The 20,197-nt window shown below is 36.9% G+C and overlaps 1 protein-coding gene across 10 annotated transcripts in view; it reads left to right on the top strand.

Annotated features, from left to right (window-relative positions):
- SMCHD1 (structural maintenance of chromosomes flexible hinge domain containing 1) overlaps positions 1-20,197 on the top strand; it is a 147,859-nt gene that overhangs the window by 17,547 nt on the left and 110,115 nt on the right. For 8 of the 10 annotated variants that reach the window (XR_010151859.1, XR_010151858.1, XR_008540621.2 and 5 more), the window contains 4 exons: positions 211-293; positions 945-1,075; positions 15,278-15,392; positions 15,512-15,631. Coding sequence is in view for 6 of the 10 variants with exons in the window: in XM_512045.8 (XP_512045.2) it covers positions 211-293; positions 945-1,075; positions 15,278-15,392; positions 15,512-15,631 (449 nt within the window). In the remaining 4 variants the exon portion in view is untranslated. Of the gene's footprint in view, positions 1-9; positions 125-210; positions 294-944; positions 1,076-15,277; positions 15,393-15,511; positions 15,632-20,197 lie in introns of those variants that run through there. The other 2 variants (XM_016933407.4, XM_063795541.1) reach the window with 2 other exon arrangements.

The following is a 20,197-nucleotide window of genomic DNA, read 5'->3' as shown; positions in this document are numbered from 1 at the left end:
GCCATACAAGTACTGATTGATGACTGCTTTTTTGATGCTGGTGGTGATTGGTGATGATGCCTTTATTATGTATTATATCATTAGGATCAGGATAATACTTTAATTCTAGCTCTTTGGCTTTAAGGTACTTGATAGTTTCTTCTTCTTTGAACTTTTATACAAAGTATTTGGGAGGGAAAAGTTAAGCAATGTTTTCTTAATCTCTTGCAGCATTTGCTCTTGCGGAATTAATTGACAATTCATTGTCTGCTACTTCTCGTAACATTGGGGTTAGAAGAATACAGATCAAATTGGTAAGGAAATAATACTGTAAAGCAATTTAACTTTTCCTTTTGTAAGAGTAATAAAAGTTTATTGGAGAAAATGAGAAAATAGAGATAAAACTAAAAGTAGAAATAATTGTCAGATATCTCTTCATCCATTGTTAAAATTTTTTCACGTTTTTTTCCTATGCATATATGTATACATGTATATGTACCTTTGGTTTTTTGTAATCTTCTACTTTCCCTTAACAGTACATTGTTAACATGTGTCATATCATGAATGTTCTGCAGTATAATCTGTTGTTGCAGTGACTTATTGGCTATAATATAAATTGTGTAGTTTGTGTTCTGTTGTTGAACATTTAGATTTTTTTTCTGTATTTTTGCCACTGGAAGGAATGCTGGAATGATGAACATTCTTGCACACCTTGGTACATGTCTCTGAATATTTCCTTAAGTTGAATTGTGAGAAATGGAATTTCTAGGCTAAAGGACATGAAGAATTCTGAGGCTTTTGATACATACTGCTGCTGAAGTGCCTTTCAGAAAATTGTATTAATTTGCACTTCCATCAGTAATATATAAGTGAGCCTGTTGAATCATTTTTTTCATGTTTAACTTTTCATGTTTTAAATATTAATTTGACTTTTCCTGTCTTTTTGAACTTATTTTGTTTCATAGCTTTTTGATGAAACACAAGGAAAACCTGCTGTTGCAGTGATAGATAATGGAAGAGGAATGACCTCTAAACAGCTTAACAACTGGGCCGTGTATAGGTTGTCAAAATTCACAAGGCAAGGTGACTTTGAAAGGTTAGAAAACCTTACTTTTTTGTGTGTGTGTGGGTAGCTATGTATTTTAGTAAGGATAAAAAACTGGTATGCCTTTGGATGCATATGATACATTGGAGGTTTTACTGTTATTCACATATTTATTTAGGTTTTATATTATAGAATTTTTATGATTGATACTCAGAAATAGAACTATGTAATATTGTGCCTTTCCATTAAACAGCTCATTTTGAATTTCCTGAGGTATGTAGGAGTTGATATGTTGGGTACCTGAGAGCTTTTCCCCTTTCCTAACTCTGTATAGCCTCTGTAGCAGTAGAATCGTTTTAAAATGGGCTTTAGAAATCGCTTCATACCATTTGCAAAATGTCTAAAATTGCATGTGGTTCTGTGGCGCTCACTGTTGCTCTACTTTCAGAGCTCTTTTTGCAAAACATTCAGGAGTGGAATCTAGTGGAGTTATATATCAGAATGTGCTTGTAGAAAATATCCTGAATGAGGATGTCACAGGGAAAACAAAATGTGCTAAAAGCCCTCAGACATAAAAAAGATTTAGATTCTTGAGATATTAGTGGAACTCTAGTAAGAAGCGCTTTGATCCACAAGTCTTTTGATATTTTAAGCTATGTTGCTCTACTTCTAACAACATACTTGGGAAGAGTCTCTTGTCATTCTTATTAAATAGTTGGTGTCTGTTCATAACCTGCTTTGTTCTTTACCTTGTCAAGAAAAGTCACCCACGTTTAAGGATCAATCTCAGTGTGTTAATATAGCTAAAACATTGGTCTTCTAAAATTTCAGCACCCTCAGAATTTTAATCAAATTAGTAAAGACTTAACAGTGCCATTTAAGGGACAAGGTAGTATGAAAAACACAGACTCTTGTATCATTTGAACCTGGTTTGGATTCTAGCCTTGCCACTTACTAATCGTGTGACATTGGTCAACTTACTTTACTTCTCTGTGCCTCAGCTTACATAGCCATAAAATGGGGATAATATCCCATGAGGTTTTATGACAACTAAGTGAGTTAGTACATGTAAAATCCTTAGGACAGAGCCTGGCATATGGTGAACAGTCAATAAATATAAGCTGTAGAAGCTGTCATTTTAGTTATTACTTCTCATTCCTGACCTCAGCCTTTTTTTTTTGGAGACAGAGTCTCGCTCTGTCATCCAGGCTGAAGTGCAGTCGTGCAATCTCGGCTCACTGCAACCTCTGCCTCCCAGGTTCAAACGATTCTTCTGCCTCAGCCTCCCGAGTAGCTGCGACTACAGGCACCCACCACCATGCCTGGCTATTTTTTGTATGTTTAGTAGAGACGAGGTTTCACCATGTTGGCCAGTCTGGTCTCGAACTCCTGACCTGGTGATCCGCCCTCCTCAGCCTCCCATAGTGCTAGGATTACAGGCGTGAGCCACTGCACCTGGCCTAGATTTCTCCACAACCATTCTATTTCACCATTTTCATAAATATGTGGCATTTAAAGGATTTATAAAAAGCCAGGGAGAAGGCAAAGACCACTGTCTTTGATAGTGTGAGGATAGGATTTAGCATATGACAGAAGTATTAGGTGGAAGAGAAGGTAGAACAGATGGTAGATTAGGCAAAATGGTCAGAAAAACATCAGTTATATCAACTGGAAGAGTAGAAAGAAATGAAAATCTTAACTGAATTCATGGGACATTGACTCTGATTTCTCTCTAGTTCTTAGAACAAAACAAACTTTTAAACTTAACCAAATATTAGGGAAATTATAATTTCTGGCAAAAATCTTTTTGCTGCTGGTTTTAGTCTTAGCTTTATGGGTTTGGTGTCAGTAAACAATCAGTTGTTATTATAGCTGTTAGGTACTCGTACTGTCTTTTAAGTCCATTATCAGTTCCTTGACCCACTCTAATTTCTATCAATATCAGATACACCCCTTCAGCCTCTAGCTTCTGCTCAGTTGCTTTACTCCTTCCATTTGTTTTTTTCTGGATACAAGGTTGGATGTCATAGAAGACAGGCTGTAGAAGAAAGGCAAGAACAGGCTAAAAGTACTAAACAACTAACAGTCTTGACCTGTAGCTTATGTTGTATTGGAGAGAGAAACAGAAGTAAATACAAAAAATTACATGTAAAAGCATTTCAATTATTATTACTATGAATAAAATGTAAGAGTAATGTTGAAGGAATGGATTGCTAGAAAAAAAATGTAGAATAATATTGCTGATGCACATCTCCTCTAGATAAGGTGGTTGGAGAAGAGGGCCTCTTGGAGATTATATTTGAGTTGAGGCTTGAATGATCAGAAGAAAGTAGCCAAATAAAGATCTGTGAGAAGTGTGTTTCAGGTAGAAGAAGCACCAGCAAAGCAAAGACTGAAATTGTGACAGTCTCATTTTGTTTGAAGGACAGAAAGGAGACTATTGTGACTGTAGCATAGTAGATAGAGGGGAGAGTAGAGGGAGATGTGAGAATTTCAGTTTGGAAATATTATTTGTAACTCTCATTTACCTGGGTACTACTCCCTCCCCCCACCCTTTTTATTTTGAAACGTTTCAAGCCAATAGACAAGATGAAATAACTAGCAGCCATATATCCTTCACCTAGATTTATCAGTTGTTAACATTTTGTCACATTTATGATCTGTCTACACACTTACACACACACACTTTGCTTTTCTGAATCATTTGAAAGTACACTGCTGTCAGTTTGTGAGATTTCACTCCCAAATACTGTAGCATGTGTATTCTGAGGACAAGCGGATTCTCATAAATAACTACAAAATCATTATTACATCTAAGAAATTTATCATTAATGCAACAATATTTAACATAAGATTTTCATAAGTTTTTTTCCTGTTGTCATGTCCGATCTCCTTCATTCTATGATAGTTTCCCTAGCTTTTGTGTTTTTCATAATATTTCAATTTTTCTGTAGTGTTTAGGCTAGTTTTCTTGTAGAATGGTCCACAACCTGGATCTGAGTGTTTCCTCAGCATTGTTTTTTTTCCTTTAGTATTTTATTATGAACATTTAAAAACATACAGAAAAGTCGAAATTCTACAGGGAATACCCATATACTCACACCTAGGTTTTACCATTGATAGTTGCTTTACTCCTTATATATCTGTCCCACCATTAGTTTATCTGGTTTTTTAATACAGTTCAAAACAAGTTATAAATATCAGTATACTTTTTCCTAGTTTTGAAAGTATCCGTATTAATTTCTAGGGTTCAATATTTTTAATCTTGAGGTAAAATTCACATATTATACAGTTAATTGCTTGTATCTGTCTTAAATGTATCTTCATTGAATTTATCTTTTATGGAGATAAAATTTACATATCATAAAATTCACAGTATTAAAGCATACTGTTCAGTAGTTTGAGTTAAAATTGTGCAACCATCACCACTAATTCCAGAATATTTTTACAACTCCAAAAGAAACACTGTACTAAGTGGTAGTCACTTTCTATCTCCTGGCAATCACTAATATCCTTTTAATAGTTTTGTTTTGTTTTGTTTTTTGAGACAAATCTCGCTCTGTCGTTCAGGCTGGAGTGTAGTGGCGCTATCTTGGCTCACTGCAACCTCTGCCTCTTGGGCTCAAGTGATCCTCCCACTTTAGCCTTCCAAGTAGCTGGGACCACAGGTGCATGTCACCACACCTGGCTAATTTTTTATAGAGGTGGGGTCTCACTGTGTTGCCCAGGCTGGTCTCCAACTCCTGAGCTGAAGCGATCCACCTGCCTCAGCCTCCCAAAGTGCTGGGATTACAGAAGTGAGCCACCGCATCTGGCCAATAGTTGTTAATCTACATTTTTAGTTGTTTTTCTAGGGATTACAACCAGCATCTTAATTGATAACAATCCAGTCTGGATTAATGCCAACGACATACTCTGTAGTATACAAAAACCGCTCCTACTTAGCTTTGTTCTCCTCCCACTTCTGTGTACTATTATTTTCGTATAAATGTGATCGTTATACATTATAGCCCTGTTACTAGAGTTTTATATTTACCATTTTATGCCTTGATCTTTTGAATCAGATAGAAGATTTACAAAGAATGCATTTATACTGTCCTTTCTTTCTTTTCTTTCTTTCTTTCTTTCTTTCTTTCTTTCTTTCTTTCTTTCTTTCTTTCTTTCTCTCTCTCTCTCTCCCTCTCTCTCTCTTTCTTTTTTTTTTTTTTTTTTGAGACAGTCTTTGCTTTGTTGCCCAGGCTGGAGTGCAATGGCACAATCTTGGCTTACTGCAGCCTCCACCTCCTGGGTTCCAGCGATTCTCCTGCCTCAGCCTCCTGGGCTTGGCTTACAGGCACATGCTGGGATTACAGGCACATGCCACTACTCCCGGCTTATTTTTGTATTTTTAGTAGAGATGAGGTTTCACCGTGTTGGCCAGGTTGGTCTCGAACTCCTGACCTTAGGTAATCCGCCCACCTCGGCCTCCCAAAGGACTGGGATTACAGGCGTGAGCCCCACCGCGCCTGGCTTGTCTTTTCTAATTATGTAATTACCGCTACCTTATTTTCTGTTTATTTCTTCTTGTGTATTTGAGTTATAATACTTTCTAATATCCTGGTATTTTAGCCCAAAGGACTCTCTCTAGTGGCTCCATTAGGGCCGATCTGCCAATAACAAATTCCCTCAGTTTTTATCTGAGAATGTCTAGAATGTCTTAATCTTTCGGTTTTTTTTTTTTTTTTTTTTTTGAGTGGGAGTCTCGCTCTGTAGCCCAGGCTGGAGTGTGTAGTGCAATCTCAGCTCGCTGCAACCTCTGCCTCCCTGGTTCAAGCGATTCTTTTGCCTCAGCCTCCCAAGTAGCTGGGATTACAGGCATGCACCACAATGCCCGGCTAATTTTTGTATTTTTAGTAGAGTAGAGGTTTCACCATATTGGCCAGGCTGGTCTTGAACTCTTGACCTCGTGATCTGCCTGCCTTGGCCTCCCGAAGTGCTGGGATTACAAGTGTGAGCCACTTTCCATTATTTTTGAAGGCTACTTGTGCTGGGTAAAGAACTCTTGGTTGGGCTGGGCGCGGTGGCTCACACCTGTAATCCCAGCACTTTGGGAGGCCGAGGCAGGCAGATCACAAGATCAGGAGATCAAGACCATCCTGGCTAACACAGTGAAACCCCATCTCTACTAAAAGTACAAAAATTAGCAGGGCGTGGTGGCGGGCACCTGTAGTCCCAGCTACTCGGGAGGTTGAGGCAGGAGAATGGCGTGAACCCGGGATGCGGAGCTTGCAGTGAGCCGAGATGGTGCCACTGCACTCCATCCAGCCTGGGCGACACAGCGAGACTCCATCTCCAAAAAAAAAAAAAAAAAAAAAAAAAAAAAAGAAACTCTTGGTTGACAGTCTTTTGTCTTTCAACACTTTGAATATGTTAGTTCACTGCCTTCTGGCTTTATAGTTTCTGATGACAAATTAGCTGTTAATCTTTTTGAGGATCACTTCTGTGTAACAAATTGCTTCTCTCACTGCTTTTGAGATTCTCTTTTTGTCTCTGGCTTTTGACAGTTTAATGCTGATGTGTCTAGGTGTGGATTTGAGTTCATCCTACTTAGAGTTCATTGAGCTTCTCGGATATATAGAATAAAGTTTTTCTTCAAATTTGGGGAGTTTTTGGCCATTTTTTTCTCTAAGTATTCTTTCTCTCCTTTGCTTCTATGACTCCTCTTATCCATATACTTGATGGTGTTCTATAGTACAGGTCTGTTCTTTTTTCTTCATTTTTCTTTTTGTTCCTCAAACTAAATAATTTCAATCAGCCTACCTTCAAGTTTATGGATTCTTCTGCCAACCCAAATCTGCTCATGAGTCTCTTAAGTGATTTTTTCATTTTGGTTATTGTTTTTTCCAAATCCAGAATTTCTATTCAGTTCTTTTTTATGATTTCTATCCCAACTGATACTCTCTGTTTGGTGAAATACATTTCTTATACTTTCTTTTAGTTCATTAGACATGGTTTCTGTTCTTTGAATATATTTAAAATAGCTGAGCTTCTTCTGCCACAGTCTCTACCAACTGTTCTTTTTCCTGTGTGTGAACCATACTTTAATATCTTTTTGCATGGCTTGTAATTTTTTATTGAGAACTGGTCATATTATAATAATATAATGTAGCAACTCTGGAAATCTGATGCCACCCCCTTCCCCAAGACTTGTTGTTGCATCTGTTGTTTGTTTATGTAGTGGCTTCCCTGAACTAATTCTGTTAAGTCTGTATCCTTGTGTTACCCTTGAAGTTTCTGATTAGTTAGCTTTGTGGTCAGCTAGTGATCAAACATTATCTTAAGTGCCTTGAACCACTAAGTCTCCCAGCTTTTGCTGAGGGGCTCTGTGTGCATAGTGGGGTATGTTTTTAGTGCTCTGTTGCAGAGTTTACAACTCTGCCTTACTTTCACTTCTTGCTTGTAGTGAACCTCAAGGTAAGCTAGAGGTGAGTCATTATTAGGACCTTCTCAATTCTTTCTTGAACATGTGTTTAGTTCTGCACGTGGAAATGACCTAATTATTGAGTCTAGTGAATATGTTGAAGCTTTTACAAAACCCTGCAGACCTCGCATTTCCCAGCTTTTCCTTGTATATTTTTGGTCAGATTCTTGTTTTCTCCAACTGTTTTCATTGCCTCAGACAGCTGTTATGATAAACGTTTGCTGCTGATTGATTTTGACAGTTTTTTCAGGCATTCTCATTGCTTTCATCAGTGAGCGGATTCTTGGAAGTCCTTATGCCACCATTCTGGAAGTGTTCACTCGTTTACTGATTTTTGACAAATATATACACTTGTGTATCTCAAACCCTTGTTAAGATATAGGACAATAAGCTGGACTCAGTGGCTCACACCTGTAATGCCAGCACTTTGGGAGGCTGAGGCAGGAAGATTGCTTGAGCCCAGGAATTTGAGACCAGCTTATGCAACATGAGAACCCACCTCTACAAAAAATATTTTAAAAAATTAGCCAGGTGTAGTCCGGGCACGGTGGCTCACGCGTGTAATCCCAGCACTTTGGGAGGCTGAGGTGGGCGGATCACCTGAGGTCAGGAGTTCAAGACCAGCCTGGCCTTCATGGCGAAACCCTGTCTCTACTAAAAATACAAAAATTAGCCAGGTGTGGTGGTGTGTGCTGGTAATCCCAGCTGCTCAGGAGGCTGAAACAGGAGAGTCACTTGAACCCCGGAGGTGGAGGATGCAATGAGCCGAGATTGCGCCGCTGTACTCCAGCCTGGGTGACAGAATGAGACCCCATCTCAAAAAAAAAAAAAAAGGAAAATTAGCCAGGTGTTGTGGCTTGCACCTTTAGCCCCAGCTTCTCAGGAGGCTAAGATGAGAGGATCGCTTGAGACTAGGAGGTCGAGGCTGCAGTAATCCATGATCACGCCACTGCACTCCAGCCTGGGCGACTGAGTGAGATCCTATCTCTCAAAAAAAAAAAAAAAGGATATATAACATTACATAAACCTAGAAAATTCTCTCATAACTTGGGCACTATAAGAATTATTGCTTTAGAATTTAACTTGGATACCTGGAACATAATTATAATAGTATGTGTATAATTATTTTGTAGGGGAGAGGTATGACATTAGTTAGGTCAGCTGGATTCAGGTATGTGTTGGGTCAGCGCTACTCTTTCTGCACTTTCAACTTGCCCATCAATTAAAAGGCTCTCAACTCAGAGCCATTTTGTTGAAATATGAATAAGTAAAAATGCTACATGACCCATGCCATATTTATTTTAAGCTGTAGAAATGGATCCCCAACAAGATTTTTCCTAATATTCCTAAAGAAAAAGCTGGTTTGTCTTTGTTGGTTTTCAGCAAATTAAGATGAGCTTTTGTTTTCTAATATTTGTGTTTACTTGAATGTTGGGAATACGTTTGTAACATTTAAGCACCCTACTTTAATTTGGTCATTTCCATATGTCTGGCACATTTATTCTAGAGGCTCTGATAGAGATTGGTGGCCAGTTTTGTTAGAGGTGGAGCTTTCTTAATTTTGGTGGTTTTTTTTTCTTCCTTTGTTAGATTCAAGATAGTGAGACATATACATACGTAGTTACTCTACCCTGGCTTCCTGGCAATCATTTAGATAGTTTCTTTTACTAATTTGATCCTCTTCACTGATAACTTTTTCTTTTCTTTCTTCTTTTTTTTTTTTTTTTTTTTCCTTTTTCTTTTTTGAGACAGAGTCCCACCTGTCAGCCCCAGGCTGGAGTGCAGTGGCGTGATTTCAGCTCATTGCAACCCTGCCTCCCAGGTTCAAGCAGTCCTGCCTCAGCCACCCAAGTAGCTGGGATTATAGATGCACACCACCACTCCTGAAAAATTTTGTACTTTTAGTAGAGGTGAGGTTTCACTATGTTGGCCAGGCTAGTCTTGAACTCCTGACCTCAGGTGATACACCCACCTCAGCCTCCCATAGTGCTGGGATTATGGGCGTGAGCCACCGCGCCCGGCCCCCTGATACTTTTTCTTACTTGAGACACCTCTTATGTTTTGTTTCCATCAAAATTTCCCAAAGATTAAGTGTCCTTTCATTGTATGAAGATTATGAATTAAGATATTTTCTGAAATATTTTTGGACTTTGATGTAAATTTATTCCTGAAGGAGATTAATTTCCTAATTCTCCAGAGGACTGCTGTGGTGTAAAACTGTTCCTTGAAATTGTAGTTTTCTACTTTTATTTATATTCATGAAGGGATATTTATATAGTCCTTGAGTGGATATAGGAATTTTTCTAGACTCATTAACACAAGTCTGAGACTGTCTTGAAATAAATATTCTCAGCCTTACTTGCTGTGATAGAGTTGTTGCCTAGATTTGGTTTGCATGGGTCATTTAAGTTGAAAAAGGGATTTATGATTTTGTGCATTTCTAACTAGTGGAGAGAATTCTTTAGTTTTGCATGACCTGATGTATGTATGTTGTGTTTTATCAGTGAGCTTCTCCTTTCTCTAAACTTTTGTATATTTTCCCAGAAATATTTTAAGGAAAATATCAGAGAGTATTTTCAACTTATTTCCTAGAAGTATTGCCATAGTAACTGAATACTTAGAACTCATTTACTTTTTTTTTTCTTAATAAACATTAGCTCATAGACTTTGGTTAATCATAATTCTAGGAAATAAGTTGCAGCATCTCACAAGTTTTGTTACACTGTATTTTCTGTTTCATTCAGTTCAGTCTACTTTTTTCCTTTGCAACTTGGTATTTAACCTGTGGATTGTTTTAAAAGTGTGTGAATTTATAAGTGTTCCAACATATTTTCCTATTGTCTATTGATTTCAAGTGTAATTTCGTGATAGCTAGAGAATGTACTCTTAAGTGATTTTAGCTGTTTTACATTTGTTGCGTTTTATGATCCAGGATGTTATCTATCTAGGTGAATTTTCTATGTGTCTTTGAAAAGAAGGTGTATTTTGCTCTTGTTGGGAGAAGTGTTCTGAAAATGTCAGTTAGATTCTACTGGTTGATGATATTATTCATTTCTTTATATCCTTGCTGGATTTTCTGTGTGGTAGTAACTAGGGGGTATTGAAGTCTCCAAGGATTGTTATGCCTTCTGTGCCTTCTTGGTTGACCAACCCTTTTATTCATTATGTAGTGTTGCTCTTTGTCACTGGTTATTTTCTTTGCTTTGAAGTGTACTTTATCTGTTAGTGTAGCCATCCCAGCTTCTTTTCATTTGTGTTTTCGTGCTATATCTTTTTTCATCCATTTTCTTTTAATGTACCTTTATTATTATATATGAAATGGGTTTCTTATAGACAACATGTAGTTGGTTCATGTTTTATAACCACACTTACAATTTCATTTAGCGTCTTTGTATTATTACATTTAATGTAATTAAATGTATAATGAGCATTTCAGATTTTGTATTTTTGAATTTGAGATGCTCAACTTGTACTTAAATTTTTTGAAAGTCAAGCTCAAACTAGATGCTCAGCAGGACTATCTTTGGAGTTTGCGGGGAAGAGAGAGATCCTGTCAGACATACAAAATCTGAAGAAAATTCACCAAGAACAGACTCAAGTTATAAAAGAATGTTTAGAAAGATCTTCAGAAAGGAAAACAATACTGGATATTATTACGTTATCCAGAAAGGAAAATAATACTGGATATTATTACATCCATAATGTAATTAAATGTAATAATACAAAGAGTGATCATCTGTTTACCCATTTATTTGTTTTAATTGTTCTTTGTTCATTTCCTGGTATCTTTTATTGACTTTCTCTGGTGTTAATATATTCACTCTAGCTTTCTTTTCATTAGTGTTAAAATGGTAAATGTTTTTCCAACCTCTTAACCTATTGTCTCTTTATATTTAAAGAGGGTTTCTTTTAGGCTATAGATATTTGTGTCTTAATATTTAACAATCTCTGCCTTTTAATTGGAGTGTTTAGATCAGTTGCTTTTAATTGGATTATTGATATGTTTAGATTTAAGTTTACCATCTTTGTTAATTTTTTATTTTTCCTGCCTATTTTTTGTTCCCATTTTCTTTTTTTTCCTGCCTTATTGCAGATTCTGTGTGTGTGTGTGTGTGTGTGTGTGTGTGTGTGTTTCCATTTTATTTCCTTTTTGGCTTATTAACTATAGCTGTTACTTTACTGGAAACTCTAGGATTCATAGTATAAATCTTTAATTTATCACAGTCTGTATTAAGTAATACTAAACCACTTCGCATATAAATACATCACAACAGTATACTTCCGTTTATGCTATCTTGGTCTTTGTACTTTTGTTTTTGTACATTTTACTTTGGCATAAATGTCAAAGTACAGTATTGTTATTTAGCTTTAAATATTCATTTGCCTCTCTCCTTAATGTAAAAAGGCTTCTTCTCAACTTCCTGACATTTCTTGCTAAACTATACACATCTGCCCTGTTTTCCAACAGCACACTGTTCTGTTCTGTCCCTTATTTTTTTTTTTTTTTTTTGAGACGAGTCTCGCTCTTTTGCCCAGGCCGGACTGCAGTGGTGCTATCTCGGCTCACTGCAAACTCTGCCTCCCGGGTTCACGCCATTCTCCGGCCTCAGCCTCCCGAGTAGCTGGGACTACAGGCACCCGCCACCACGCCCGGCTAATTTTTTGTATTTTTAGTAGAGATCGAGTTTCTCCGTGTTAGCCAGGATGGTCTTGATCTCCTGACCTCGTGATCCGCCCACCTCGGCCTCCCAAAGTGCTGGGATTACAGGCGTGAGCCACCGCACCTGGCCTATTCTGTCCCTTTTTAAAGCAGTTCTCTTTTAAAAAATTGTGGTAAGATATAAATAACATAAAATTTGCAGTTATAACCATTTTAAAGTATATAATTCCATGGCATTAATTACAGTCACAGTCTTTTACAATTATTATTACTATGTATTCCTAAAGTTTTTTCACCCTGTACCCCCAAATTGAAGCTTTACCCATTAGACAGTAACTCCCTGTTGCTCCCACTCTTAGCCCCTGGTAACCATTATTGTACTTTCTGTTTTGATGAATTTACCTAATCAAGGTACCTTATTTAAGTGGAATTATACAGTATTTGTCATTATACAGTATTCGTCATGTGTGACTTATTTCACTTAGCATAATTTTCGAGGATCATCCATGTTGTAGCATGTATCAGAATTTAATTCCTTTTTATGGTTGAGTAATTCTCCACTGTACAACCATACTGCGTTTTGTCTATCAGTTCATAGATTAATGGACACAAGTTGTTTCTACCTTTTGTCTTTTGATAATGCTGCTATGAACATTTGCATGCAAAATCTGAGTCCCTGAACCAGTTTATGTTTACCCACATATTTACCATATTTACTAGAGCTTGTATTCATTCCTTTGTGTAAATCTGTCCAGTATTGTTTTCCTTTCTGAAGCTCTTTCTAAACATTCTTTTATAAGTTGAGTCTGTTCTTGGTGAATTTTTTTCAGATTTTGTATGTCTGATAGGATCTCTCTCTTCCCCTCAAACCCCAAAGATAGTTTTGCTGAGCCATCTGTTTGAGCTTGACTTTCAAAACATTTAAGTACAAGTTGAGCATCTCAAATTCAAAAATACAAAATCTGAAATGCTCCAGAATCCAAAATTTTTTGAGCACCAATGTGACACTTAAGGAAATGCTACTGGAACATTTCAGATGTTGCATTTTCAGACTTGGGATGCTCAGGTGGTAAGTATAATGCATCTATTCCAAAATTGGAAAAGAAATCAGAAATCTGAAATACTTTTGGTCCGAAGCATTTTGGATAAGGGGCACTCAAACCTGTATGTTAAATATGTCACTCAATTTTCTACCAGCTTGCATCGTTTATAAGGAGAAATCTGTTGTCAGTCTTATCTTTGTATCTCAAAACATACAGTCTGTTTTTCTCTGACTTGTTTTAAGATTTTTTTTTTAAATCATCAGTGTGTATGCTTTGTAGCATTGTGGTGTGTGTTTCTGTTGAAAGTAGTTGTGTGTTTGTGTATTGTGTGAGGTGTTTTGTATAAATGCAAACTTGTGTGGGGAGGCATTTTCTGTGTGTTATTTTGTGTCGACAGTTTGTGTGTGTTGTGTGGGGATGTGATTGTAGATGTTGGGAGGGTATTGTGAGGAGGGGATACTTTTTTGGGTGCTTTTGTTGTTTTGTATCTCTGGTATTACAGTGTCCTACCTGGTCAATGTTGTCTTTATTTTGATTATTTATATATGAAGATAGGACTTTTTATACGAATTAAAATGTTTTTGTTTATCCCATTCTTTCTGTTTCTGTTTCTTCTGTTTTCTCTTAAATTTATTGTCTTCTGCTGTTTTGTTTTCTTGCTCCACCTTTTTCTTTTTAATATTTTAGACTTTATATCTTCTCTGATCTTCTTTGAAGTTTTAACATGCATATTTAACTTTAGATTTCAAGATTTAAAATAATTTTTCTTCCCCCAACTTAAGGACTTCATTAGCTTTGGTCACTCCCTTCCTGAAGTGACACTTTTGTTATTGAAGGTATTTAAAGTGTGACTTTTTAGAAATTCAACAATATGCACACACCAGTTTTTCACCACACCAGTAAATGTCTCATATGTAGTACTTAAAAAAATTACTTTTGTATGTATTGTGTTACGGTGACCTCTTGTATGTTAGATTGTGCTTGTAGGAACATTTCTTTAGAAGAAGTCTTCTGGTGGTAAATTACTTTGGCTTTTATCTATAAATTGTTTATTTTTCTCTAGTTGACAATTTTAGGTTAACAGATTTTTTTCAGGCACTATGGAGATAATATTCCTCTCTGTCTTTTACTGTCGCTGTCAAAGCCTGCTCATCTGTTTTGTCCTGTCTTATCTCTTAGTCTATTTTCTAGTTCTTCTGTTTGGTTTTTGGTGTTTACAGTGATGTTGATTTCTTTTTATGTATCTTGTTTGGGCTCTTTTGGTTTTCCTGGATCTGTGAAGCCATGTCTTTTATTGGTTCAAGAATATTTACAGCTATTTTCCATTCTCTGTCCCTTCTCTTTCTAGAGCTACATTTAATATTGTGCCAGATATTTTCCTTTGGTCATTTATGTCTTTTAACGCCACTTTGATATTTTCAGTTTTCTTTTCTTTCTTTGTTTCCTGTGGTTACGTTCTTTGCATCTTTCTGTTCTCTAATTCTCTCCAGCTATGTCACACCTGCTCTTTAATCTTTCCATTGAGTTTAATAGTGGTTCCAGCCTCACCTTCATTCTGTTTATTTCTGATAATGGGGGATGATGTCCCTGGAGACTTTGCCTATATTTTGAAAGACCAGTGGTGCCTCTTCTTCAGAATGTTGTTATGGTGCACTGTTCCCTCAGAGCTCTTCATTTATCATGATATATGGAAGTGAGACTCTCCTTTGCTCTAATTACCATTATTCTTCAGACAATATTTTAGCAAGTTTTGAAGTGGCAAACAATTTTGAAGGAAAGTTTTAGAGGCATGAGGATAATAAAAATACTTATTTAGTCCTGTTTGCTGAGAGATTTTCTGATTTAGTAGGATTGAGCCCAAGAGTTTGCATTTCTTAAAAGTTTTCAGCTAAAGCTGATGCATCTGGCCTGGGGACTACACTTTGAGATGCACTGGAATAGATGTCTTGACACTGATTATTTCACCTTTCAGTTAGGGGTGTTTGCAGGCGTGGTGATCATTTTATTAACACTGAATACAAGTGCAATGAAAGTTTCTTTTGACACTTAACTAGCTTGTTTAAAATCACTGCATTAATGTTTTATTTTAGTGATCATTCAGGGTATGTTCGTCCAGTACCAGTGCCACGCAGTTTAAATAGTGATATTTCCTATTTTGGTGTTGGGGGCAAGCAAGCTGTCTTCTTTGTTGGACAATCAGCCAGAGTAAGTAAAAAGATTTCTTATAAATGAAAGTTGATCAAAATATTTTGAAGTTGACTCTGTCTAAATGCATTAACCAGTTTATTAGGCATTTAAAAAGTACTCTTTTTAATATTTAACAGATGATAAGCAAACCTGCAGATTCCCAAGATGTTCACGAGCTTGTGCTTTCTAAAGAAGATTTTGAGAAGAAGGAGAAAAATAAAGAGGCAATATATAGTGGATATATTAGAAACAGAAAGGTACAATACATTTTAACTCAAAATTGTAAATTTACTCCTTTGGATAGACGGTAGGACAGAACTTAACTTGAAAGTATGAAATTTTCAAAATGAGTTACCCTTTCCTTTAGTCATAATAACAAAAATGGGCTTTCTCAAGCCAAAAATCTTCAGACAAGTTGTCTCATAAAGCTTACTAAGCTTTCTGTAAATTGCTTGTAGGATTGTAAGCTTTTTTCCCTGGTCTGAATTTGGGTTTTAAAATCTTTGTTGTATAATAAAATTATAGAGTAGAGAAACAGTAACAGGGTAATGGACTTTCAGGAAATTGGACCTCTAGAGAAATAAATGAGAGATTGCTGTTACAAGTTTGCATTGAAATTCTTGTGTTCATAAGACAAAATGTTAACAAATTTGAATCTTGGTGGCAAGTAAATGGTATATTTATTGTATATTCCTTCAACTCTTCTTTGTTTGAAACATGATTTTTTTTCTTTTTTTTTTTTTTTGAGATGGAGTCTCACTCTGTCTCCTGGGCTGGAGTGCAGTGGCGCAACCTCAGCTCGCTGCAACCTCCACCTCCCGGGTTCAAGATATTCTCCTGCCTCAGCCTCTCGAGTAGCTGGGATTACAGGTGCCTGCCACCACGCCCTGCTAATTTTTTTTGTAGTTTTGGTAGAGACAGTGTTTCACCATGTTGGCCAGGCTGGTTTTGAACTCCTGACCTCAAGTGATCCGCCTGCTTCAACCTCCCAAAGTGCTAGGATTACAGACGTGAGCCACCGCGCCCAGCCTGAAACACGATTTTTAATCTAAAATCTTTAATATATAAGTTAGTTTACTTACTATTTTAAGAGATGGGGTCTCACTCTGTCCCTCTAGACTAGAGTGTAGTGGTGCTATCACAGTTCACAGCAGCCTTGAACTCCTGGACTCAGGCAGTCTTCCAACCTTGGCCTCCCAAAGTGTTGGGATTACGGGAAAATCTTTATTTTAAAGTGATTTTGGGCTGGGCATGGTGGCTCAGTCCTGTAATACCAGTACTTTGGGAAGCTGAGGTGGGAGAATTGCTTGAACTCAGGAGTTTAAGACCAGCCTCTGTAACATAGGAGACCTTGTCTCTACTAAAAAAAAAAAAAAAAAAAAAAAAAAAAGCCGGGTGTGGTGGTGTGCGCCTGTAGTCCCAGCAGCTCAGCAGGCTGAGGTGGGAGGATCACTTGAGCCCAGCTGCAAGTGAGCTATGATCATGCCACTACATTCCAATTTGGGCGATAGAGCAAGACTGTCTCAAAAACAATAAAAAAATTTTTAAAAGGTAATTTTGAACTTTTAAAAATTTGGCTTTCTGATTCTAAAACAACTTGTAGGAAACTTTATAGAAAAGCCTAAGGAAGATAAAAATACTCCCAAGTCCTAGAGAAGCCTACTGAAACATTTTGGTGAATTTCCTTCTAATTCAGCTTTTTAAAATATATACTTAATAGTTTTGATCCCACATTTAAAAAATTAACATGTTGAGTATTTCCCCATTATAAAATATTTTGATACACAATGGTTTTTAGTAGCTTTATAACATTTCCTTCAATGAATGTGACATAATTTCATGATTCTGTTGAGCATTTGGCTTATTTAAAGGATTTTACAGTAATTGTAAAGACATTGCGATGAGTATCTTGCATAACATCTTACCTGAATTACAGATTTTTTTCTTAGGTTAGATTGTTATAATTTTAATAGCTGTGGTAATGAATTTGAACTTTTTTTTTGAGACAGAGTCTCACTCTCTTGCCCAGGCTGGAGTGCAGTGGCATGATCTCAGCTCACTGCAACCTCTGCCTCCCTGGTTGAAGCAATTCCCCTGCTTCAGCCTCCTGAATAGCTGGGATTACAGGCACATGCCACCACACCTGGCTAATTTTTTTCTTTTTTTTTTTTTTTTTGGTGGAGACGGAGTTTCACCATGTTGGCCAGACTGGTCTCGAACTCCTGACCTCAGGCAGTCCGCCCACCTCGGCCTCCCAAAGTGCTAGGATTACAGGTGTGAGCCACCACGCCCAGCCTGAATTTGAACTTTTTAAATGTTCATGGCATGTATTTCAAAACTGCTTGTCAGAAAGGTTAAACCCAAAGTCACATACACTTCCAACAACTGTATGGAAGCACATTTCTGACCATTTATTTTTCAAAAGAATGAGAAGGGGAGAGGGCAGCAAAATGTTGGCCATTTGATAATTGAAAAAAAAAAAAACCTTTTCTTTCATTAGTTGATGGGTTGGATTTTTTTTTTCCATTTTATTATCCACTTTTATTTTCTCGATAACTTAATATACCCTTTGTGCAGGACATTAACTTTCTTTTCTTTGTTTCATTTACTTAACAAATTGCATATTTTGGTATTTTTACATAACAGTATTCCATCTTGTCTTAACCACCACAGAGCCCTATAAAATATAATGGTGGAAATATTACTTGCCATGATAAAACTGGTGAAAAATAGGAATTGAGAATTTAGGTGGTTTTCAAAACTGTGTGCATGTTACAAAGCTTGTATACAACTGTGTCTCTTGGAGCACCATTTTTCTGCCAGCCTTTTCTGTGTTTTGTGCTTAGTTCTTCCCAACAAACATTTCTTGGGTACCAACAAGTACCTGGTCTGTTTCCTTTTCTGACCAGTCTTTTCCAGCCTATTTTTGTTGGACTTCTGTCTCTGACCTGTGAGCAGTTTTCAGAATGTGGGTGGAATTGGTGGTTCTTGTTCTATAGTCAACAGTCTTACCTTTTCTAAAGATGTGTTATTTGCTACTTATGTCAAAAGCTCTCAAATCTGTGTTTCGTGTGAAAACTTTTCTCAATACTGAGACACTGAATCATGTTAGCTTCAGTAAAGGAAACAGACCATCCTGGGCCTTTTAAACAGAAAATATTTAATAGAGGGAATTAGATGCTTACCTGATTATTGGAAGGGCCAAAGGAATGAATTATGGGCTAAGCCTTCTAGAATGATGCCAAGAATCTGAAGTTATCCTGGAGGGATGCTGCAACATTTGCTATAATCATTCAGTTGGAGGACCACCACTGGGTTTGGGATTCAGGAACTCACTGCTGTATCTGTGATCCACGAGTTGGAATGATCTCACTGCCACAATTGCTCCAAAACTGGAAAACAGAGTTTCTGGCCATAACTAGGGCTGCAGTGGCCTTTTGACACTTTAAACCTGAAACCTGGTTACTGATCTTTCAGTGCCTTGTGTGATAACACAAAACTTTTAAGAAACTTCAGGAAATAGCCTCTGCTTCATTTTTGGCATCCACATTTTGGCTAGTACATCTAATTGGTGAAAACTAATTTGCATCCACAGTCCAAACAGTATTTTTTTGCCTTCCAACCTCTGCAGCCCAAGAGAGTACAGTAAAAGGTGGTAGGAATGGGTGATGAATACCAACTGATCATATCCAGTACACTCATTTCCAGGTTCAATTAGATGTTCTTTCTTAGGTATTCGAGGAGTAACTCACTTTTGGTACCTTTGAAGTCAAATATTGGCTGGGCACAGTGGCTCATGCCTGCAATCCTAGCAGTTTGGGAGGCTGAGGAGGGAGAATCTCTTGAGCCCAGGAGTTCAAGACCAGCTGGGCAACATTGAGAGACCATGTCTCTTAAAATAAAGAGATCAAATATTATCCGTAAACCTTTCTTATTCTCTCCTCCTCCTGTCTTCCTCTCAACTACCCTTTACAATTAATGGCATCCACTAGCCATGCAGTTAAAGTTGGTAATCCTTTTTGTTAATCATTCAGCACATTTAATTTTGTCTTTTATATTATTTTCTTTCATCTATCCTCTCTTCCACCCACTTTCCACTGCTCTAATTCAGCCATCCCGCTTCATCTTTTATCATATGTTTATCATATGTCCTAAAACTACCTTGTTTCCTTTATGCTCTTGAATTCATGTTCTCATTTGTCTGGAATGTTATTATTCAGTCATCTGCTGGGTGACCGTCACCCTCGTTTTACCTCTGTAGCTCTTGGTTCATATCTTCATACATAATAGCATATTGTTTTGTAATCATTTGTTTTTTCATCTCCTACCAGATGGAATTTGTAGAGCACAAAGGCACTGTCTTATTTATCTTGAACCTATCTTTCTCAGGCCCAAGTTGAGGCATAGGACTTACAGAAGATGCTTGATAAATATTTGGATAATGAATTTGCATCGTTAGTAAATTCAGACTAATCTCCTGACTCAAAGTATATGAAATGTTACTTGTATATATTGTAGCTGTGATATTAGCAATTTAGTGTATAGAGATGCATTATAATGGTTTTGAAGGGGTATGGTCTTAAGGATTTATTGTTTTTTTAATCAGAAATTTTAGAATTTGATAGACAAATTCTGAAAGAGCTGTAACACTTTTTAATTCAGCAAGTAATCATACATACTTATTTTTAAAAATCAACTTGATTTCCTAGATAGAATAGTTTAGTCTGTTTTTATTTCCACAGTTTTATAATGTATATAGCAACATACACAGTAGATATAGTCTCCTATCACTTAAGGACAGGGATGCATTCTGAGAAATGTGT

This window comes from Pan troglodytes, chromosome 17 (genome assembly GCF_028858775.2).
Source record: "Pan troglodytes isolate AG18354 chromosome 17, NHGRI_mPanTro3-v2.0_pri, whole genome shotgun sequence".
Lineage (NCBI taxonomy): Eukaryota > Metazoa > Chordata > Mammalia > Primates > Hominidae > Pan > Pan troglodytes.
The sequence above is the reverse complement of the archived record's forward strand: the minus strand, read 5'-3'. Positions and strand labels throughout refer to the sequence as shown.